Raw genomic sequence first — 24412 nt, forward strand, 5'->3', positions numbered from 1 at the left:
GGTTCTTCCTCGTCTCACTGGGGCCGACCTTGGGCAGTCGCGAGACGTTCGGTGATATAGCAAGCTTGATACCTGCTTTTTGATTAGTTGCATCGATTGTGATAATCCTAGTTCTTCGTGCGACACCTACAAAGAAAAAGAAAAAATAATAGTCAATATAACTCTTTACCCAGCTTTTCAGTTTTACGTACCGTTTACAATTACACTTAGTACCTACGTTTGCAAGTTTTTGCAATGTGTCCTAGCTAGGGTAAGTAATCCTAATGAAAATGTTAAAATAAAACACTTGGATATAGCAGATGACTTTTTAATGTAATGTTCACTCAATCTATGTTAATTCGGAATGTTTAGACCGCAAATGTCCTTTCAGGCTGCACTTCTGCACGAAAGTCATACCGCAGTGCGGGCATTCGAATCGACGATCATTCGTATGTATTCTCATGTGTTCGACTAGAGTTTTCCTCAGACCATAATATTTATAACAAACATCGCACTGGAATTCCCTTGTACCGGAGTGTTTCACCAAATGGTGCTCCAACTCTCTTATCGAGTAGAAGGTCATTTCACATTGGTCACATTTATGGTGTCTCTCTATTAAATGATTACGTTTAATGTGAACGCTAAGAGCTGATGGAGAACTGAAAGCTTTATCGCACGCTTTGCATTTTGATTTCTCCTTTTTAATGCCGTGGACGTCTGCTAGATGCTTAAGTTTATGTTTAAAGTCTTTGAATTTTTCGCTACAGTATCCACATTTGTTATACTTTATGGAAGAGTGGACTTGTCGTTCGTGTGATTTTAGTTTCAGTATAGTGTCGAACACCTTAGAACACGTGCTGCATTCGAATTTACCGGTTAAATGGGTTTTAGCGTGGGCTCGCTGCATTCTTCGATTGATAAATCCACTATCACATATGTCACAGATATAGTTCCTGAAATGCACAATCATGTGTTCTTGTAGATGTTTGAAAGAATTAAATTCTCCCTTACAAATAACGCATCGCAATTTGTCATCATCAAACTTGAAAGGTAGAATATGATTTTTAATATCCGTGTAAAGTTTCTTGCCGTGGCGTTCAATTAAATGGTGAACTATTTGCTCTAGAGTTTCTACGTCACTGGAACACAGTTCGCAGCGTAATGAGGTAATATCTAGTTTAACTATGTACGAATGCATCACCCCTCCTCCCATAAAGTTTTGCTTAGTTTTGTGATCGTGTTCTTGTATTGTGTGAATTTTGAGGTCTGCGGGACTTGGGAACTGTTTCGGGCAGAAACAACACGTATAGCCGATATCGCCGTGGCAACGAATCGGAGTAGCGTTGGAATTTGCCAAAATCTCTCGTATATTGTTACGATGCATGTGTATCTCAATAGGCTTCTGGTCTTTCTCTTTTGTCTCATTCTTATCAACTCGTTTTCTTATTGCGACTCTTTCATTCTTTCGGACTTCGCCCTTTGACTGTTGTGCTTTTCCTGCTTTCACAGCGATAGCAATATTACTGGAAATCTTTTTTTGATTCTTCGGTGTCGATTTAACTTTCACGAAAGATTTCTTCGTGAGACCTACAACAAAATTACAGATTATTGGATTTCGTAGTCCTCGGCGTAGTTCAATGGATATCTTCTGGCACTGCGCAAGTTACAGATTTGGTTATGCGTATGTTCAAAACAGAGGTAAGTTTAAAATACCTTATTCTCATTTGGCTATTCCGATCAGTACCACGAGTTATCTGGTTAATGCATTTAAACATATACAAATGAAGTGACCTTGCTAGTATGTAACTGTCTAATTCGCCGTATTTAAAAATTTTAACATTACTGACTGATTCAGTGTGTGTTTCTTCTTTTAATCCTTATAAGATGTTTAATATGGCACACTAACGGCTTTCTGTTTTTATAAACAACGAAACAATTTATCCTCCTAAACCACAAAACAATTTTAACTTCTCGCGTCCTGTACTACTTAACCATTTCAACTACAGTTAGTATGTTTTATTTGGCACTACTGCACCCTGTAAAAATAATTTTATTACTAGTGGTTCAAAGTCAATATGAAGAGTTTCAACTCTGCATCTGCTATACACCTTCATACCAAGAAAGCGTTTTGAGTCTCATACCAGCTATACCACAAAATCGTTTTGTACGCGAATCTATACCCAGTACAAGTACTCTATCGTATCTGAGACAGGGACTTGATGACATGTTATGCAAACTGGTGTTAAGTTTTTGATACCTTATTGCTCCCAGAGATGGACTGCAACTAAAAAGTTTGTACTGTACGTGTACACCCACACAGTTTACAATCAATCTGGAAACCTTAAACACAAATTCATAACTAGATCTCATAAACTTTGTGCAAACATAGTATACGAAACAATGAGGCCATATTTTCTTATTTTTAATAGGTACTTTATGAATAAGTCGAGCCTTAGGCTTACTTGTTCTTTCTTACAATAATTTTTGGTTATCCTTGCGTGTTATTTCTGCATGTGTTTTCTAACAAATGTTCGCTTTATTCGGTTATAACATTTCGATTATTACTGGTACCCTACTCTTTTTTAAGAAGAGTTTAAATAAATATTTACACAATTTTTTGTTCTTCATATATGAACTGCTATAAACATAATTATGGTAATTAGTTGTTAAAATAATTTGGTCTTAAATGAAACAAATCAATAATTCTTCTTTACATGTTTTATGTAAAAATATTAAAGGGCAAGAACTTGTAACGTTTCAATAAATCACAAACATTACAACATGCATAAATAAAATAATCAGTCTTTCTATTGAGCTGCACTACGAGTCGAAATTAGTCAAAAAAACAGATCTTGAACAATAAATCTAGCTATTTAGAATATAAATGTAAATAAACCACAATGATCGGTTATAAATTATAAACGTTCGAGTTATCTTCTACATAAAAGGATTTGTATTACATTTATTATTTACTTAACTCGCTTATAACTCGCGCAATGAATCTATAAGCAGATTGTTCAATACTTTTCAGATTTATTTATTTACACTCGATATAAAACTTCAATTTATTTCACTCAAATCCATTATTTAGGAATATTCTGATTCTGCGCTAACATCGTACTCTTAGAAATGCCGTGATTTTTCTTCATATGTTTCCGTCGACTGTTCTGAGTAGCGTATGCTTTTCCACAAACGTCGCATTTAAACTTTCTCTCGTTTGTATGCGTCGCCATATAATGTCCTAACATGTGCCTTTTAATGAAGAAGCCCATACTGCAAACCGAACATTCGAAAGGTCTTTCTTTTAAATGTACGCTCCTCATGTGTAACATGAGATTTGACTTTAAATTGAACTTTTTGTCACACATGTCGCACTTGATACCCTCAACATTGTGGACTTGCATCATGTGCCTCGTTTTCTGATAATAGTTCTTAAAACGCGCCTTGCATATTTGGCACACGCTGTCTCCAGCTATGCCTTTATGTTCGGTATTAACATGAGCTTTCTTCTTGGACTCTGCTGCAAACACCTGACCGCAATGTCTACACGGAAAGCTGGATTTCTTCTTACCGTGCGTGGTCTCATGTCTGTTAAGTCTAAAGCTGTTAACAAATCCGGCTCCGCAGGTTGTGCAGATAAAGTTTCTGTAATGGACGTTCATGTGTTGCATGAGCAACTTCATGTTGTGGTAGGCTTCATTGCACAGGCAGCATTTGATCTGTTGCTCGTTAGTCAGCTTGAACGGTTGGAAGTAATCGGTGACACCTAAGAAGTATTTTTTGTCGTGAACTTTGACTAGATGTTCGGGGAGATCTTTTAAGTTTTCAAAAGGAAGATTGCAGAGAGTGCATTTAAGGTCGACAATGTCGAGGAAGGCGACAAAACTGCTCATGCCGGAGCCGGCCTTATAGGTGGGCTTCTCTTTAACGTGGTCGTTCTGCGTATGGTGCCGCAGGACCTCGGGGTCGGGGTACGTTTTAAAACAGTACGCACATATGTAGCCCGCATCGTTTCTGTCTTTGAAGGGTGTGGCGTTTGAGTACTTGAGCAAGGTCGTCAGGTTGTGCCACTGTTTCTGCATCTCGGGCATGTGTTTTTGTCGTAACACCGTTTTAGGAGCTTCATTTTCCTCCTTTAGAGCAGTTTTCCGTTTTTTTGTCGCTCCGGTGTTGCCTATAAAAGAAAAACAGTCGTTCACACGCGGTCAGTCTCCTTAATTTTTAAACAATGAAGTCATCACATTACTATAAAATAATGAAATATCCGCACTATTATAATTAAAAATGCTAATATGCTTGTAAGCAAAGAGGACGCAAAATTCGAATAAGGCGAAACTAATGTACATGTAACACAACTCTACTAGCTGGTGTACAAATTGTACAACTAAAGCCTACAGTTGACTCTAAAGTGGGTTTGTCAACTTATTGTTATATTATACAGGCTTTTCTTTGCTATTTCCGTTTTTCTCAGCAACATTGTCTCTCGCCAACTATTTATATCCAAGTCACTAAATCATTACATGTTACATGATTAACATGATCCTGTCTTGGTACAAAACAAAATGGATCTTTTAAGGAATAAAAGGCAATGTAAACACAAACGCTGTATAAATTGTATTTCTTAGTAACATGTTTTTCGTGTGTTAAGTTAGTCCCCATTGAAAATCAGCGCTTTGGCTTACCGTGGCAATATGCTGGTGGGGATCCTGTTTTAGGATCTAATTTGTGTTTGTTGTCATTTTATAATATTATCAAGTGTAGTACCAATTGTGGTGTTAAATATCTGTCTTCTTCGCCAAGCATTTTCTTTTTCAAACATATAAAGATAAAAGTTTTTTTTTTTCACACTTTTCCCCTAATTCTAGAAGTCAGTTTATAGGATATTAATAATAATGATAATAGAACTTGACACTGCTGTCCGTCTCGTAACAGATGAAACGCTTTTTGCTGTAGTATTTTAACCTTTAGTCTGCGAAGAACACTTAGAAGTCGTCGATACTAGTCTTTCCCACAGCGCCAAGGACAACTATAGGTGCTATAGCGGACGCTATGAAAGTAACCTTCACACTTTCGAGTAAGGTTTACATTAGCTCCTTTGCGCCCGGGACCTTGGCGTTTGTTGTTTGTGTTTTTGACATAAAAGCGTTCAAAGGGTAAAGGATATGGGTACTATTTAAAGAAAAAATGTGTAGTAGTAATACATATAATATATTTACTTAACACACATGGTTTTTGTATATGGTAAAACTTATAAATATAATAATAATTTTCAATTTAAAGCACTTCGTGGCGAGCAGATCTTCCTAACCTATTGTTTGTTTGTTTGGATATTACAATTCCTAAAATGTTTTTTTACAACCTCTCTATGCTCCAGCCTCCAACCACAGACAGCCTAATTTCATTTCAAATGTCAAAAACAATATACCTACACTTACACCGATTTAGATAAAGTACCTCTTAATATAACAAATTTCGTAAAATAGACATCCGTGATTCAAGTATATAGTATATATTATTATACGTAAGAAGATATGCATAACATCAATAACACAATACATGATGATAACTAGACATTGGAATTTTAAGGACCGGATTTTATAGACAGTGAGGCAGTTAAAATATCAATAAACTTAATTATCGTTGCTTCTCCAACATATTTACTAGAGGTCACTCCGTGTTTCGTTAGTAAAAATATAATATTATTGGAAGTATAAACATTAAACTTACAATAATAAAGCTGGGGGCGATCACTATCATTAAAAAGAGTAGTGGTAATTGAGTTTTTCGATATAGACCTATGAGTACCTGTACTCCCTACCCATCATTAAAATTTGCCTTAAAAATTCTGATGTCTAATGATGACGTACTTAACTGATAATCGCATATAAAACTATGTCCTTGACATTATCATTTCAAAGAAGTTTGAATGAGATCAAAATCTTGAATGATTGGCGGTCAGGAAGTTTATTAGTAATTTTCCGCCAAATACAATGAAACATTTCAGACAGAAGTATATGACGAAAAAGCAAATGTAAGTAAAGTTCGAACAAATTATATTTTTTAAAACGACTTACTAAGCGCAAAAGCAAGAAGTATGACCCTGTTTATTCAAAACTTCATTCGCACATTCGAATGTAAATATTTACAGTCATTTACGCCAACTACATATTTTGAACCTATTTAATAAGTCCTTGACACTCACTGTTCTCTACATCTTATCAAGTGGGAGAAATTTTTGTTTTCTTTTCTCCTCCTCCGCCTTTTTCTTGCTTTCCGCGGCTATCTGTTTCAAGGTCAGTTCTCTGTCGTCTATCAGGTGCTTGACATCATCGAACTCCTTGAAAATGTCTAAGTGGTCCTGGTGTAAGCGCATGTGGCTTTTCAGGCTGCATTTCTGTACGAAAGTCTTCTTGCAGACCTCGCATTGAAACCTCTTATCGTCCTCGTGAATTCTCATATGCTCCTTCAGAGTCCTCGCTCTAGCGAAGGTTTTGGCGCATATATCGCAGGTGTACACTTCTCCGCCAGAATGCCTGGACAAGTGGTCGGCGAGACCGCGTTTCGAGAAGAATTTAGCATTGCACTTGTCACATAAAAAGCTCTTTTGCTGTAAGTGGTGGTGTTTAATGTGACGGTTAAGTTCGAACTTCTTTTTGTATACTTTATTGCACGCGTTGCAGGGATACTTGACGGCTTTTTCATTGTGTACCTGTACGAGATGCTCGCTGCGGTCGTAGTAACTAACGAAAATCTCTGGGCAGTGAGGGCATTTGTTCCTCAACCAGCCGCCGGTGTGGACGCCTTTTTCGTGGTTCCTCTTCTTTGTGAAAGAGGTGTATGTTTTATCACAGTAGGCGCAGGGGAAGTTCCCCTGCTCGTGGGTCTTCATGTGCTTGCGGAGCGCCGCTATCGTGATATAGCCGGCGCCGCATTTATTACAGCAGTAATTTCTATAATGGCTGCTCATGTGATGATAAAGGTTTTTGAACGAGATGTGAACGACGGAGCATATGACACAAGTAAAATTGTGACCGTCTTCGAGACGGAAAGGAAGGATGATGTCTTTAATGTTTTTGTAGATAGTCTTGTTGTGGACGAAGACTAGATGATCCTTTAGTTCGACGAGATCCCTCATGGATTGGTGGCAGACGGTGCACTCGAGGTTGGTGATGTCCACTTTGATGGGGTTGTAGCTGAGCTTGTAGTCGATCATGGAGTTGAGCTTGTCCTTCTCGGGCTGCTGCGCGGTGTGCGCGCGCAGCTCGTCGATGTGCTGGAAGTGCGCGCAGCAGTAGAGGCAGGAGAAGCCGCGGGCGGTCTTGTCTCGGAACGGACTGGCGTTGGAGTACTGCAGTATGGCGGTAAGGTTGACCCTGTGCTCAATGCGCTCTGGGGTCGCGCTATCGTCCGATTTCTTTTTCTTTTTCTTGCGCTTCTTGGGCGCGTCGCCGTCCGTTCCTATAACAAGAAACGAGCATCTCAATTATCTCCATTCAGTCTTCTTACTATTAGGGGGGCTCTTCCATTGCCCTTTTGTCCTGCGATTATGGGTCGACAGTTACGAGCGCGAAAAGCTCTGCTGCTAAAGATTTATTTATATTAAGTAATGTTTTAAATCATTCGTATGGGTAAGAAATTTAACAATATTTTCTATTTTAAAAACGCATTGTAAAAAGGAAACAAAACGTTGAATACGTCGTAAGCGTCCACGGTCGCGTTATTTCCGGTCTATCTACGACTTAAAGTCAAACGTTCGAAAAGATGACGAAATTCAAAAATATAGTCTTGAAAAGATTGATATGTTTAACCCACTACTTATGTACCCTGCACTTTATCTACTTCATGGTGTATCCGTAATATCCGTACAGGAAATAATATTGTTAGTATTTTTAACATGTTATTTATACCCAACATAATGTTGGAGTCTTTTCTGAACTGCAGTAATACCTATGTAACACTACTGATGGAAACTACTGAGACTACTATGTCTTAATATTAGTCAGACATCAGAAGAGAAGGGCTAACTCTGTTTATCGCTGTTTATGTTTACCTTTTATGTAGCAGTGGTATAATGCCGCCGGTTTTTAATTCAGAAACTGTTTCACATGTTTCAGAACTTGTTTCTTTTTTGAAGCTGATTAATCCATGTTTCGCTGCCGATTTTTTGTGAACATATTTTTTCTTGTTTTTTATCATACAATTTTGTAATCTGTTCTGTATTATTTAATGTCTTTCGAGATTCTTTTCTTCCTTGGTAATGGCATGTTTGCTCACTCTTTAGATGATTTCATTCTTTTGTCAATAAACATTTGTTACAGGTAACAATTGGTCATTTTTCATCTTTTCATCAATCAACCGTTGAAAACTTATCTTCAAAGTTAAAACCCACAGCACTCAAATTTTGGTACGTACTTAACGGAAACATAAAAAGGGGTAGAATGCTTGTTTATTGTGTTTATCTCAGTTTGAACTTGAACTTAAAGTTGGGTTAAATCCTGCAACAGCAGGGTTATAATAATAATTTGATGGCGGTCATAAATACAAATACTGTTATGTGTCCTATAATATAATAAACTTTAAGAGCCCTTAATCCTTGGAGCGTTCTCCGATTTCACGAAATAACGCTCGATAGATGGCGTTGGCGCTCGGTACGCGAGCGCCGGCAACGCGACGCGCGTTTCAATGCAGACTAGAATAATCTTGATAGTTTTCAATATAATTTCAAGCAACATTAATTTTAGTGTCATATGATATCATATGGGCACTCTTTATTTTATTGTATATACACAGTAGTTTTTTTTTTATGTACACTACTACTAAGTGTACAAACTACAGAGTGTACTATAACCCTTGCTCTTTATTCTGTCTCTTTCACACCAATGGAAAATGAAGAAGTTACTAAATGACTGCAGGTATAAATAAAGTATATTAGTGCGATAGAGAGACAGATAGTGTTTCGTTGTCGTATCGTAAACGATTGGCATGTTGGCCACACACTTGCTTAGTGCCTAGCCAAAATACCAATCGTTTGCGTATATTAGTGCGATAGAGAGAGAGTAGTGTTTCGTTGTCGTATCATAAACGATTGGCATGTTGGCTACGCACCCATGATACCTAGCCAAGAAGCCAATCGATTGCGCATATTAGTGCGATGGAGAGACAGATAGTGTTTCCTTGTCGTATCGTAAACGTTTGGCATGTTGGCTACGCACCCATGCTGCCCAGCCAAGATGCCAATCGTTTGTGCATATTAGTACGAGAGAGAGACAGATAGTGTTTCGTTGTCGTATCGATTGGCATGGTGGCTACGCACCCATGCTGCGTAGTCAAGATGCCAATCGTTTGCGCACATTAGTGCTATAAATTAAATTAAATTAAATTACCGTTTATTTCAAGCGCATGTGGCTCATAAAATGTTAGTTATGTACAATAAAACTTAAAAACTATGTTAGTAACAATAAATATCTTAACTAAAATCATAACCATTCACCGTTACTGGGCTTATGAAGCCCGCAACAATGCATTATGTACGGACAGTCGATCCTATCCGCAATCATAGTTAGGATGGTGTTGGGGCTGGCGCGCACGCGCCGTACCAGCGATGCGGCTCGCAGGCGCATTGCTGCTTTGAAGCATGTTACGTGCGCGTCAGCGAACATCTGTGACGCACTGCAAAAGCGCGGCAGCCCCATCAACACCCGGAACGCATTATTATATTGAATTTGTAGGGCCTTGTACGATTTTTTTGTAAATTTGCTCCACAGGCTGCACGTGTAAAAAGTGGTACAAAAAGCCCTGAACAGGGTTATTTTACTGTCAATAGAGCAACGTGCAAACCGTCAGGCAATCATATTAGCTCTTATCGACAAGGCCCTACGTTCACGTTCAATGTCAGCATTGTCCTTGAGGTCGGTGGTGAGTATATGCCCTAGGTATTTATATTTGAACACTCTTTCGAGATCCACCGAGTTCAAACGAATGGGTGGTACTTCAGATGGTAGAATAGCACCAACCCCAAAGACCATGTACTGACTTTTGCTGACATTATATCTCAGCCCGTGCGCTTGCGCATAGTCCTCACAAACCTGCAGCAATCTTCTCATACCGCAGATTGACGCGCTCAGCAGCACCATATCGTCGGCATAACTCAAATTGTTAACATTAACGCCATCTACGTGACATCCTATATGCATGCTGCAGAGCGCGACAATCAACTCATTTATGTACAGGTTGAACAGCGCTGGCGAGCTCAATCCCCCCTGCCTCACACCGCATTCCATGCTATATGAGTCCGATAGCGTACCAGCCCAACGAACATAGTTGATCTGGTTTCCATACCAATGTCTGAATAAAAAGATGAGTTCCTGAGGTAGGTTTACTGATTCAAGTTTTTTCCATAGTAGATCGTAGGAAACCAGATCAAATGCCTTCGACAGGTCTAGGTAGCATGCATAGACCGGCGTGTTTCTAGTAACATAGTACGCAACAGTGTGCTTAAGGGTCAAAATTGCACTTTCAGTCGAAAGTCCGGGTCTGAACCCAAACTGGTTATCGTGCAGCAAGAGTACTTTGTTTAACTGAGCATTAAGCACACTGTCAAGCACTTTTGCAACAATGGTCGCAAGTGATATCGGTCTATAGTTGCACTTATCTGATAAGTCTCCGGTTTTATTTTTTACAACTGGTACAACTATCGTTTTAATTAAATCCGGAGGCAGATAGGAATGTGCAATACATAGAGAAAAGAACATCGCCAGCACTCGTGTTATATGTTGACCAGCATAGCGCAGATGCTCGACACTGAGCCCATCGTGACCAGGTGATTTTCCTCCTGATATTGATTTGATGGCTTTCGCCACTTCACGGGCCGATATTGACATCACCTTTCTGTCATTCACAGCCCCAGTGACGTCATCATTCCCACATGAATCTAAGTCAGGCTTTACAATAAAGTGCTCTCTAAAGACATTGGCAATTTCTCTCGGGTCATTTACACCATCGACACTCACGGGAAGGCCAGGCCGCACATTTAATTTACTGGTCGACTTCCAAAACGCCGAAAAGTCTTTACTTGAATGATGTGTAGCCAATATATCCATTTTAATTTGGTGTTGATGATCTTGGCACCACTTTAATTTAGATTTAAATGTACGTCTGTCTACACACATTTTGTCAAACTGAATACCGACTGTCGGCTTCCCAGCATGAACCCAGTTCAAAAATGACTGCCTTGCTCTCCCATGGGCATCCTTGACGTGTTTATTCCAGCCAATAATACGATGCTTAGTATTTTTATAAGGTTCATTATGCTCGATAGACCTATTACAAATTGTTGCGGACTCACTAAGGGCAGATATAATGTCGCAATATAAGTTATTTAAAATTATCTGGTGACATGGCTTGTTACAGTATCTGTCACCACATTCTATAAATTGAGAAGGGAACTGAATAACTTTTAGTCTATTGTTACATTCCATTGTATACCTCGCAATCTGTTCCCTTGATCTTTCTCCCCATACCGCATAATTACGTTTTATAGGACTAGACACCGGTAACCTAGGTTTTAGATAATTAATGTTGCATTCGACGGTAAGGGGGAAGTGGTCAGACCAGAGTACGCTATAATCTACATAAATATTACTGACAGACCACAAAGCAGATTGCGAAACAACGCAATGGTCTAACCACCGCTTGGATTTGTGCGCTTCACTTATAAATGTGAAAGTATCGGATGAAAGTCCAAGTCTGTTTACATCAACACAAACCAACGATTGTTCATCACAGTAGTTCATCAGCTCACTGAAAAATAATTCACCTGGGTGCGAATTTAGGTCTCCTAATATATACACTGACTCTATACCGTATTCATCAATAATTGCACTTACCGCACTAAGGCAATCCGTAAACTCAGGCAAATTATCTGCGCAATCCGTAGGCATGTACACTGATATCACCACAAGCGGCCGATCATTAGTCAATATTTTAACGGCGCACAAACGCGGATTATTGCACTTTATTACTGATACACACGGAAACAGATCACTCCTCCACAGCAGCGCAACCCCGCCAAAGGGCCGCCCTCGCAGAATGCCCGCCGACGTGTCCACAGCTGAAGTACCAGTGTATAAAAAATCCCGACTTATTGTACCTAAGTATGAAATGTCATGTGGCAGCAGCCAGGTTTCCTGTAAGGCAATTATGTCGGATTTTCTGCATAACTCTCTAACATTATCAGCACAACGCTTGATACTTTTACAATTTAAAGTGGTAAAAATAATTTTTCGATATTTATCCACAATATCCATATTTAGGTATTATTATTATTTTCAATGACATGATCAGAGCTCTCTCTGTTTGCGATCCTGTTTTTGTAGCTCACGAAACGCTTAAATATTATACCATGAGGCCATAGTTTGTGGTCTAAGTACAAAGCCAGGTTTTTTTTTGATACAAACACCTTATATGCGTTATGATCAGTTTCATATTTCATCTTTATTTCCTGCAGTGATACTCTCTCCTTGGTCATGGTATGAATATAATCAGTAATATCTTTTTTAGTAGTGGTCTTATGGACGTTTGTTATAAAAATTGATTCTTTTTTTTCAGCTGCTTTAAAATTGCCTTGTAATGGTGTAGCTATGCCGGTTTGCCCCCTGTACCGATATTTAAATCGCTTTTTGGGTTTAATGACCGTCTTCCATTCACCATTGTCGTCATTATTACACTCTCCAGCGCCGCTGTTATTGTAATGTAGTGCACCATTCTCATTGTTTACATGAGTAATCAGCTGTTGCGCTCCCGTGTCGGGCGATAGAGGCTATAGAGTTTCAGTGTTATTTGAAATCACGTTAGGGTTTGTATTATTATTTTTGACCCGAATGAAGTCCATCCAGGTTCCTATGATGGAGTCAGGAGTTGGTCACCAGAACTCCTAATCTACTCATTATAATTCCATCGTGCTTGGGCTCAAAAGATTTGCCCTGACGAACACCATCGATCTAGATGAGGTCCAGGGTCTCATGACGGAGTCAGGAGTTGGTCACTAGAACTCCTAATCTACTCATTATAATTCCATCGTATTCGAGCTCAATAGATTTGCCCTGACGAGTACCATCGATCTAAATGAAGTCCAGGGTCTCATGATGGAGTCAGGAGTTGGTCACCAGAACTCCTAATCTACTCATTATAATTCCATCGTGTTTGGACTCAAAAGATTTGCCCTGACGAGTACCATCGATCTAGATGAAGTCCAGGGTCTCATGATGGAGTCAGGAGTTGGTCACCTTAATTCCTAATCTACTCATCATAACTCCATCGTGTTTGGGCTCAATAGATTTGCCCTCACGAGCACCATCAATCTAGATGATGTTCAGGGTCTCATGATGGAGTCAGGAGTTGGTCACTAGAACTCCTAATCTACTCATTATAATTCCATCGTGTTTGGGCTCAAAAGATTTGCCCTGACGAGTACCATCGATCTAGATGAAGTCCAGGGTCTCATGATGGAGTCAGGAGTTGGTCACCAGAACTCCTAATCTACTCATTATAATTCCATCGTGTTTGGGCTCAAAAGATTTGCCCTGACGAGTACCATCGATCTAGATGAAGTCCAGGGTCTCATGATGGAGTCAGGAGTTGGTCACCATAATTCCTAATCTACTCATCATAACTCCATCGTGTTTGGGCTCAATAGATTTGCCCTCACGAGCACCATCAATCTAGATGATGTTCAGGGTCTCATGATGGAGTCAGGAGTTGGTCACTAGAACTCCTAATCTACTCATTATAATTCCATCGTGTTTGGGCTCAAAAGATTTGCCCTGACGAGTACCATCGATCTAGATGAAGTCCAGGGTCTCATGATGGAGTCAGGAGTTGGTCACCAGAACTCGTAATCTATTTATCATAACTCCATCGTGTTTGGGCTCAATAGATTTACTCCGACAAGCACCATCAAATTACCATTATGATGAATAGATTAGGAGTTCTGGTGACCAACTACTGAGTCCATCATGAGACCCTCGACTTAATCTAGATCGATGGTACTCGTCAGGACAAATCTTTTGAGCCCAAACACGATGGAGTTATGATGAATAGACTAGGAGTTCTGGTGATCAACTCCTGAGTCCATCATGAGACCCTGGACCTGATCTAGATTGATGGTGCTCGTCAGGGCAACTCTATTGAGCCCATACACGATGGAGTTATGATGAGTAGATTAGGAGTTCTGGTGACCAACTCCTGACTCCATCATGAGACCCTGGACCTCATCTAGATCGATGGTGCTCGTCAGGGCAAATCTTTTGAGCCCAAACACGTTGGAATTATAATGAGTAGTTTAGGAGTTCTGGTGACCAACTCCTGACTCCATCATGAGACCCTGGACCTCATCTAGATCGATGGTGTTCATCAGGGCAAATCTATTGAGCCCAAACACGATGGAGTTATGATGAGTAGATTAGGAGTTCTAGTGACCAACTCCTGACTCCATCATGAGACCCTGGACTTTATCTAGATTGATGATGCTCGTCAGGGCAAATCTATTGAGCCCGAACACGATGAGGTTATGATGAGTAGTTTAGGAGTTCTGGTGACCAACTCCTGACTCCATCATGAGACCCTGGGCCTCATCTAGATCGATGGTGTTCATCAGGGCAAATCTATTGAGCCCAAACACGATGGAGTTATGATGAGTAGATTAGGAGTTCTGGTGACCAGCTCCTGACTCCATCATGAGACCCTGGACCTTATCTAGATTGATGGTGCTCGTCAGGGCAACTCTATTGAACCCAAACACGATGGAGTTATGATGAGTAGATTAGGAGTTCTGGTGACCAGCTCCTGACTCCATCATGAGACCCTGGACCTCATCTAGATTGAAGGTGCTCATCAGGGCAACTCTGTTGAGCCCAAACACGATGGAATTATAATGAGTAGATTAGGAGTTCTAGTGACCAACTCCTGACTCCATCATGAGACCCTGGACCTCATCTAGATCGATGGTGTTCGTCAGGGCAAATCTTTTGAGCCCAAACACGATGGGATTATAATTAGTAGATTAGGAGTTCTGGTGACCAACTCCTGACTCCATCATGAGAACTTGGACTTCATCCGGGTCAAAAATAATAATGCAAACCCTAACGTAATTTCAAGTGAAAATGCGTTTTTCAGAAAATCGCAGCCAAATAACACTAGACCTTACTCATAGTGTTGTGTTCCTGCCGGTGAGTAAGGTTGCCAGAGCTCAACGAGGGGCGGGAGGGGGTTAGGGTCGGCAACGCGCATGTAACTCCTCTGGAGTTGCAGGCGTACATATGCGGGCCGTATGCTTGTTTGCCACCGACTTAGTATTTAAAAGAAAGTAACACTGAAAATCCATCAATAAGCGAGTCTGTTAGGCATACTGTAAAAAATTAACTTTTATTAAGATTTTCTAATCGCAGTATATAGCACTTCTCGGAACTCCGTAGCTGATTACGATCGCAACGAATGCCTGACAATCGAGCACAGGTCCGTCCTCTAAGCGCGCTCCGCGCGGACTGAGAGCGGGGCGTCGCTGCTGCGTGATTTATACGTGTTTTAAAAAATTATAAATTTACGGCAATGTAGGTCCCATAGTTACGATTTTTTTTTTATAGGTTAACATAAAGTTACAGTTTGCTATAATATTATTTTTAAAGCAAAATATGCGTACAATTTGCGGAAATAAAATATAATAAAACCCTGTTTTCGCCAAAAAAATTAAGAAAACTCGGAAGGTATTTTATCAGTTTTTTCAAATGAATCTTCGATTGTTAATCATTCCAGCCCCTCGTACGAGATATGTTGAATCAAATTGTAGTCATTCATGTACCAAATGATTCTTGTTTATAGCAAAATTGAGAACCGAAACGCCACATCTCACTGCAAAATTTGGAAAAGACTCCCAAAAAACCTCATTAAAAAAGAGGTTTAAAAGAGAAAATGAAAATTTGAACTGTTGGAGCCCCTAGTTTAGGAAACGATTATTTAAGTACGTTATCAGTTTTTGAATAAATACTAATAGTTACGTCGTAATCTTGAATGAAAAAGGAAGCATTTTACAAAATTCGCTCGTCTGTAGGAATAAGGACTCTTAAAGAAAAACAACAATAACAATTAACCCTAATATGCAAGATTTTTACATATAGGGTAAATTACTGGCCACCCCTCAATAACTAGACAACTTATACTAAAATGAATTGTGTTCATAGGTTAAACACAATTCATTATTAGTATAAGGTGGCCAGTTATTAAAGAATGGCCAGTAATTGACGATTTACCCTACTTCTACGTAATATTTGATGTAGGCTTCAAATATGTTATGAAATACATAGTAATAAATTGATGTAACTTACCTTCATGTAGTTAAATGTTCATTGATTTGTTAATTTCATCGTTTAAACTTGAGTGTTCGTATCGATCGTTCGTAGGGATTCTACATAATCCATGTTTTCTTTGGATCTTATTGATTTCCAATTTTTCCATACATTTTTATGTTTTCTATTAACAAATTCACTGCCAGCGACCCACTAAGCGGGTTCTCTGTTCTAAGGCGCTTTTCGCTACATACGGGTTTTCCGGTGTTATCGGCAACGCTCGTAGCGTGTAGCTCACGCTGGCGCCCAACGTGTTTAACCATTCACTAAAGTTATTGTCATTCTGTTACTTTTTCAAATGTCTTCGTATATGATCTGTAGAACGGCAAAATGGCAAATTGTGTCGAGATAACAAGGCACAGTATAGTTCACAGATTCCATATCCACGTGCGCGTTTTGCGGGTTTTTGCGTAACGCCGTGTCAGTTTTTAGATTTGTTTTCAGATTCAGAACGTTTACACATTACCGTTAAAAGTAAGAAAATCAAAGTAAGTTCGATAATCGATGTGCATAATACTCTGCCATATCCTTCGCTATTAACTTCGTTCATCGTGGATAAGCACATGGTAGATAACAATAATAATCGATGGTAGGTCATTTTTAAGTAAGAGAGTAATAGAGCATTTTCAAAAGCTAAAGATAGATAAAAGTCATGAAGAAAGGGGCAAAACCTTAATATAAATGCTACAATGTTTCAATATGAGCAGTCTCAACTCTCGGAATCGAGATTTTCAGCTACTTTAATATAAAATCGTATCCAGCCATTGCCATGTCAAAAAATACTAGTTTCCAGACAAAACAAAACATCCCCCAATAAATAAATCCCGAATATTGACGAGCTCTCTCCACTACTGTTTGTTTTTTTTTTTCACACTTACATAAGCTACATGCATTCGGGTGGGATCATTCTTTTGAAAGGACCATGGGCAACTTTGTATGGAGCCTGGGCCAAAAACCAACAGAGGTGAGAGTTAGGTGATTAGATAGGTATTTATATGTACTTCATTTCGTTCTATATATTTTAGTCGAACTGTCGTCACCCTTATTAACTAGGCAATAGAGTCGCAAGTCCTTCGATGGGTCGAACCATTCAGTGCGTATTTTTGACGCATAGTCCTTTGTCACAAAAAACCTGTACTATTTGGTAACGAATCTTAATCTTGAGACACTAGTAAAAATTCCTCAGAAAGCTGAAATGTAAGGCCATCTCATTGGAAATACATACAAAAACTCAACGCCAATATTTGCGTCAATATAAGTTTTTACGTCAGCAATGAGTACGTGATAACCTTGAAACAGGCCTTACTTTACTAACCACCAACCCCCCACTGCAAATACATACATACATACATACAAACACTCGAAGCCGATACTTTGTATGTGGTCTCGTGAACAGATTTTTGAAAGGTTGGCAATATGCATGTGTTAACCTTGGAGATAAATTATGTATGTTCCCAACCACCAACCCCTGGTAGTTATACCCCAGTATGCCTCCAGCGTGGACGAAGTTCCCCAACCAAACATCAAAGTTTTTGAGCATGTCTTTGGCTTGGATACTCCAATCGATAAATGTCATATTGTAACATAGTAACATTAACACTTAAATAGAAACAAATAAAGTACTAAATGAAATGCGTTAGAATAGCTGTCATATAAATATAACAAGTTGAAATAAGTTTTATATAAAATGATACTAGCAGAATTGCTGTATGGTCTCCATCTTGCTTTTTGAATTTGTGTTTATGTTTATTTGGATCTGGCATATATAAATCAATTTATGGCAATTCGAAAGTGTAATTTTATAATTGCGATTTAAATAAACCATATACTACAGAGTACTACAGACAGACAGTAGGCCTTCATCTAAAGGCGCCATCTGTAGAGAGCAATGGCAGTCTCAAAAAGTTAACAGAGATCATAGAAATACGTACTACGTTATTTTACAATTGTATGCAGCTTTTCTAACACTTTCAAAGTGAACGGCGGTCATATGATAATGCAGATTTATTATATGTAGACATATCTTTGGTTTACAGAGTTTCATAAAACGTGTACAAAATTCTTTATTCAACAACACCATAAACGCAAAACATTGTGAAAATGTAATGTTTACGCACAAATTATTTTGGCGCAGACTATAATAAAATGAGAGACAGTAAAATTTAACTGTCAGTGTCTGACAGAGTGAGTCTGTGTATACAATGAAATAGACTGGGTGGTAGATTTGGCATTTTAGTATCTAAAATGCAATTAAGAGTTATGACTTGATCTTAAATAAGGAATAAAAGAAAACACAGTACTACCACATACCACAGAGCAACATAGACCTACGTGCATATGCATAAAGTTCATTTTCAGTTTTGACACTTCGGTGACGTGGCGTCCGAGTGACAGCTCTTGACACGATGCCGAAAAGGTTAAGGTGCAAGAGGATTAGAGAACGGAGTTTTAGAAAAGTCGTAATTCTTTTTTTAAATCACAATAAGGTTGCCAAAAATTTTATTAGGACCTTGAGGCCTTTCTCTAGGGACTTCGGTGAGTCAAAACCTGAGTATACCTACACAAAAAATTTAAATTCAAAATCATGATATCCGCGGTTAGTGTTGGTTAAGACTCGAGTCCTTTAAATCCCCTGCTTTGAAACTCGACTCAGTTTTTCAGACTCACATATTAAGTTTAAACTCGAGTTCTTTTCAACTTGTTAGAGACTCGTCTTTTGTAGGGACTTGAGTCCTTTTCAGAGAACTCTCAATTTTTTGTTTGCAAAATTTCGAAATACATTGTGTGTCTTTAAGTAACAATTTCTTTACTTTTATTAAGGTTAAAGCTATGAAATTGTTGACGGAGTCTTTATTTGGAGGCTCGAGTCCTTTTGAGCTCTCTTAAAAAGACCCAATAAATCATTCGCCTCAGGACATAAAAAGACTCGGAACTTTTTTAAGCGCAGAGTTTCGTCAAAACGAGTCAAGTACATCAAATTCAGACTCAAAAGACTCAAGTTCCTACCAACACTATCCGCGGTCCCGAGCACGCACATCCACCTCTCTCGCGCTTACGTTCAGTGAGAGTGAGAGAAGAACTCACACGTACTGGTTAAGTAACTTACGAATAAATGAGTAGTATTCAGAAAGGATAGTATTTTGATTAGTTGATAATTGTACACTTTTATGACTTTAAAAACAATCTATATTACATAAAAACGAACAGCTGGGTGCCTACTTGGATATTTTCTCTTTAATACTGATCTAAATTCCGCATCTACGTGTCTAATAATCGTGCCATAGGACTAAAACCAATGCAGTTCAGTAGGCACTACCTATATGCATATTGCATGCCTCGCATTCTTTAAGCCAAAATAATATTAGACATATTTTAATCAATTTCATCTGTACATACCTAGTCCTATGAAAGTTATATTTATGCAACTGATATTTAAAATTTTAAATATTTTAGGTTTGTTTTCATTCAATACTGTTATTCAAAAACAACAAATTTAAAATAGTTTTTCTATCAGTTGGGATATCAAAAAATATTCGTACATGTAAAAATAAAACAACTATTTGATTGGTCCAACAAGTCCAACATCAAACTATTCTAAAACCATTATTATGGCAAGTTTGACAGTTCCACATCAGTTGCGATAAACCGTCGCGGACTGACGAAGAGAAAGTCCAAATAAATAATGATTTGATATGCAGTTGAGACCAATTTTCGTTCAAACAAGGCGCAAATATTAAGTTTATTTTTAAAAATCTTTATGATTGCTAAATACCAAAGTTTTTTGGCATGACATCCATTAAGCCTATTTAAGCCAAAATATTTTTTGATTGGTCGATTAAAGGCAGAGGGAATATAATTCCCACAATGATTTTGAACTTAATTTCAAAGTGATATGGTTCAATGTCGCGTATTTTCTGACTGTTACGCCTATTAAAAGGGTAAGTGTAGGCACCCAGCTACCCACATAAGCACACGACCGCCGCCACTAGTAACCAACTATCGACTTACGTTGGGACGACTCGGCTTCAGTCTTGGCTTTCTTGGCGCGCGGCGTCGCAGGCTTGGCCTGGCGTTTCTTGGCTTTCGGCCTCTCTTCCACCTCCTGTTTTATGGGAACTTCGTATTCTGGAACAAAATGACAAATATTGATATGAGAAATATTGATCTTGGGAGACCATACATACAAGACAGTGAAGACAGACTAAGGGCACAAAATAAAGAATAGTAATACCATACAGAAATGATACTTCTTACAAAACCGAAGTTTGACAGTGATTCAGGGACAGGGGAGTGATGGCACTGTCCCTTTCGGCTATTTAGAGTGGACAAAATTCAAACCATTATCTTATCTGTGGTTGTGCACGCATAGAGGGACGTCAAATTGTGCCAACCCTAATAATTGCTCGGAGCAATGCTGAGCCAAATGGAACCGAGAATGCCTAAACGGAGTGTCGTTCGACTGCTAAGGGTCCGTTGCATCAAACCATCTGTCACCGTTAAAGCATTTGCAAAATTTTATTGTAGGGAAGTTCCATAGTTCACCACTCATACTCGCCAAGTTGTGCCAACCCTAATAATTGCTAGAAGCAATGCTAAGCCGAATGAAACCGATAATGCCTGAAAGGAGGAGTGTCCCCCATGCTAAGGGTCAGTTGCACCAAACATTTATTCTGCAAAATGCAAAATGTTTGCAAAATTTTATTCTGCTGATACTTATATGTATGTGTCTGCTGAGTGACAAATTTTTCATGAGCGTGCTCCTGTCACCGGTATGAAGTTACTCAAAGTGTTGTCTTATTTATCTGACTGCGGCAAAATTAGCTGGATATTGTATGAGTTATATATCCAACTATGGTGGTTAAAAGGTTAATCAGGTTTAGTTAACAATGCTATAATTTTGGTCTGGGGTATTACTATATACAATTATTAAGCCTTTTTTCTGTGGCAGCAACTGAAAAGATGACAGCACTTGTTATAGCATAACAAACTTTGCAAAAAATCTCACCTTCTGTGAAGTCTTGATCGGAGAGGTGGTCGGAATCTATAGGATTGTCCACAGATTCAATTTTGATAGGATCTGAAACAAATCAATATTATATTGGTCAATACTCTAATTGATTTGAGAAATAAATACTTGGGTGCAAATGCACTAATATGACTTTTGACAGTTTCTATTGGTTGTTGTATAAGGAGGATGGTGCAGTGGCCTGGGATCTAAAGAAGGTTTTATAGATGTTGAAAAAAAGTTGGAAAAGTTTTCAGAAATTATAGTAAGTTTTGGATATTTTACAATGTGTAAATTGCGCAATTTTGGAGATAATTGGCATATGGTGAAAGCTTATACAACTACTAAACAGAAAAACATAAGAGACATTGATCATTAAATTGAATATTTACTTTTAACATCTCGTCCCTGGAGTCTCCTCTTGAACTGCTCTTCTGTATGCAGCACCTGCTTCTTGAAGTTGACAGCGTTCCGCAGCTGCGTGATGCACACCTCACAGATGCCATTGTCCATGTCTTCCGGAGTCTGTATCTGTTGACAATAAAACATTGTAATTAGAAGTATTGATTTGTTCTGTTTATGTTTGATAAAGTTGTTTATTTTAATTGATTTCAATGCTAAATTTCATTTGTACTCTTTTAATAGTTTTTAATTGTTGTATTTTTGTGAAACAAACTGGACAGAGATAGCCAAAGACCGAAGTGTCTGGAAAAATTTGGAGGAGACCTTTACCCGAACGGGACCTTAAATAAAACATCAAATATTCATTTACATACTCTTCATAGTTTCAACTATTTAAAGAAACAAATGTTTTTAATATATTGTATACTTTATTTAAGGAATAAAAAGGTTTATTATTATTATTATTATTTTTGTGAAATAAATTATACTTTTATTGGCTGAAGGATGTATAAATGAAGTTTTTAATTGAATTAAATTGATTATTAGAATATGATTGACTTGCATTTCTTACATGAAAATTGTGCTTGATTTTTGTCCGTCAAATGAACACAATAAACATACTAATTATTAGGAGCTATTTACTTTTTTTTTACAATAACATTATAAATTTATCTAAGAATCCACATAAATATGAATTAAAATCCGAGGCTGCAAAATGCCGCAAATATATAGCTCTCACTGACCGGCATATATTTGTGGCTTTTGCAGTCGAAACTCTAGGACCGTGGTGCCCAAGCGCTCATAAATTAATTCGGCAACTTTCAACAAAAATTATTGATGTCACGGGGGACCGTAGGGCTGGCTCCTTCCTCGCCCAACGGATCGGCATAGCGATCCAAAGGGGGAATGCAGCCAGCCTTATGGGAACCCTTCCACAGGGTTCTGACCTGGGTGATCTAGCTTAATATAAACATATTGGGCTAGGTCACTCATGTTACCCTTTTTTTTAGGTTATAATTTTAGTTTTGTAGGTAGTTTTAATTTTAGGTTACATTTTATACTAAGTTTGTTATTATTTAAATATAGTCACATATGTTAATTAAAAAAAAAAAATTAAAATATTCTTATCAGATTTTATGGATTTCAGTTTTGATACAAAGTACAACAAGAATACATGCACATTTCACCTTTGAATCTTAGCAAAGTACCAAATTAGTCCAAGAGGTAAAAAGGCAATAAACACTAGATAAATACAGTATATGTCAAAGATATCGCAACCTTATTCTGATGGAATAAGATTCTAAAACCTATACCACTTTGAGCTCGACAGTGCAAACAGATCCTCCATTTTGTATAGAGGCGTCCATTGCGCGGCGCCACATTGCGTAGTAACAAAATCAATACGGTCATGCAGCAATGTACTTGATCAATGTCAAAAATTACAAGTATATAATATAATACTTGTAATTATACTTATTAATTATGTATTAATTTGATATCTACTTAATGTAAAAGGTTAAACTTTGGCTTTTTAGCTAAAGGATTGTGTAAGCGTCATTAAAATGGTAGAAATCGACGGTCTGAAAAAGGAAGTAACAGCAAAGTTGTTGGAATCTAATATTAAGCTACAACATTGTATAACAAATTTAATAAGACTAAATTATTAAATATTAGTAAACTTACTTTGATATCAAAACAATCGGTCAACATGTCTGCATAAACCTCTTCCTCTCCCATCCAATGATACTTCGTTTTAATATCTTTGAATGTGCCTTCCGACGAGCAGCATCGGCACATGCCGCTGTTTAACGTATTCGGTGTTTCCATCATGTTTAACACTATTTAAAAATCATTTACACATTTCTTATCCAAGTTCAAAATAAGAATTGATGCAGGCAGACGCTATGCAAGTAATGCAACCGGGCCGCCATTTTCTTTTGAAACTAGCTACTAGCCAGTGTTGCAAGATGAGCGGAAGAGAATTATCGTATATTATTGAGTCTCAATATTATCGTACCGTTGAAAAAATATTGTACGCGTATCAAAAAGGCAGTATGCCCAAAAAATCCTGCAAAATAAACTTTCATTTCCAATAAATGATCAAAGAACGCACAACTTTTGTCTAAATTAAGCAAATAAATTGTTTTATATTTGTTATTATTATTGAGATATAGTCTGTCAAGCCATTTCCATCAATAGCAAAAAAAACAGCAAATAAAAAAAAAAATCGCCTACATTTTACATGATGGGTTATCGTCCTATAGAAAATTTCTATTTTTCGCCTTTTTCTACTGAGAAAGTTTTTTGACTGACTATAGATCCAAACAGGGCTTTAACCGCGAAAATCGAAGTTCGACAATTGCGGGCATTTTTCTCTGTCACTCTAATTACGTCTTACTGAGAGTAAGATTCAAAATCTAAGAAAAGATTCCCGCAATTTGCAAATTTCCGTTTTCGCGGTAGGCCCTCAGTTTACACGAAATTTAGATATTTTTTCGACATACATCAAGGAGCCGAACACCCAAAAGGTAAAGATAGAATTACAGAATTAGAATTAGCCAAATAACACTAGATCCTACTCGTAGTGTTGTGTTCCTGCCGGTGAGTAAGGTTGCCAGAGCTCAACGAG

General features: G+C 38.1%; 1 protein-coding gene across 3 annotated transcripts; it reads right to left on the reverse strand.

The window, feature by feature from the left end:
* Window positions 1-291: 291 nt before the first annotated feature.
* LOC133531532 (PR domain zinc finger protein 5-like) lies at window positions 292-24307 on the reverse strand. 3 transcript variants are annotated; one of them, XM_061869800.1, is made up of 5 exons: window positions 23467-24307; window positions 21774-21912; window positions 21382-21453; window positions 20385-20501; window positions 292-1566 (listed from the first exon to the last, which is right to left on the reverse strand). In XM_061869800.1, the coding sequence occupies exons 1-5, from the start codon at window positions 23611-23613 to the stop codon at window positions 329-331; spliced, it is 1713 nt and encodes a 570-aa protein (XP_061725784.1). In that variant the 5' UTR covers window positions 23614-24307; the 3' UTR covers window positions 292-328. The 3 variants fall into 3 exon arrangements, with proteins under 3 accessions (XP_061725784.1, XP_061725785.1, XP_061725783.1); XM_061869801.1 differs by lacking the exon at window positions 292-1566 and adding an exon at window positions 2683-4153 and having other exon boundaries at window positions 23467-24022; XM_061869799.1 differs by lacking the exon at window positions 292-1566 and adding an exon at window positions 5169-7437 and having other exon boundaries at window positions 23467-23755.
* Window positions 24308-24412: the final 105 nt, after the last annotated feature.

The sequence above is a fragment of the Cydia pomonella genome, chromosome 25 (genome assembly GCF_033807575.1).
Source record: "Cydia pomonella isolate Wapato2018A chromosome 25, ilCydPomo1, whole genome shotgun sequence".
In the NCBI taxonomy this organism is placed as follows: Eukaryota; Metazoa; Arthropoda; class Insecta; order Lepidoptera; family Tortricidae; genus Cydia; species Cydia pomonella.

Excerpts from the sequence above, each read along its gene's own strand:
- LOC133531532 (XM_061869799.1), bottom strand. The coding sequence starts at position 23,613 with ATGATGGAAACACCGAATACGTTAAACAGCGGCATGTGCCGATGCTGC. Across the intron at positions 21,454-21,773 it reads CCAGGGACGAGATGTTAAAA|ATCCTATCAAAATTGAATCT; the intron begins GTAAATATTCAA and ends GATTTGTTTCAG. Across the intron at positions 7,438-20,384 it reads TGAAGCCGAGTCGTCCCAAC|GAACGGACGGCGACGCGCCC; the intron begins GTAAGTCGATAG and ends TTCTTGTTATAG.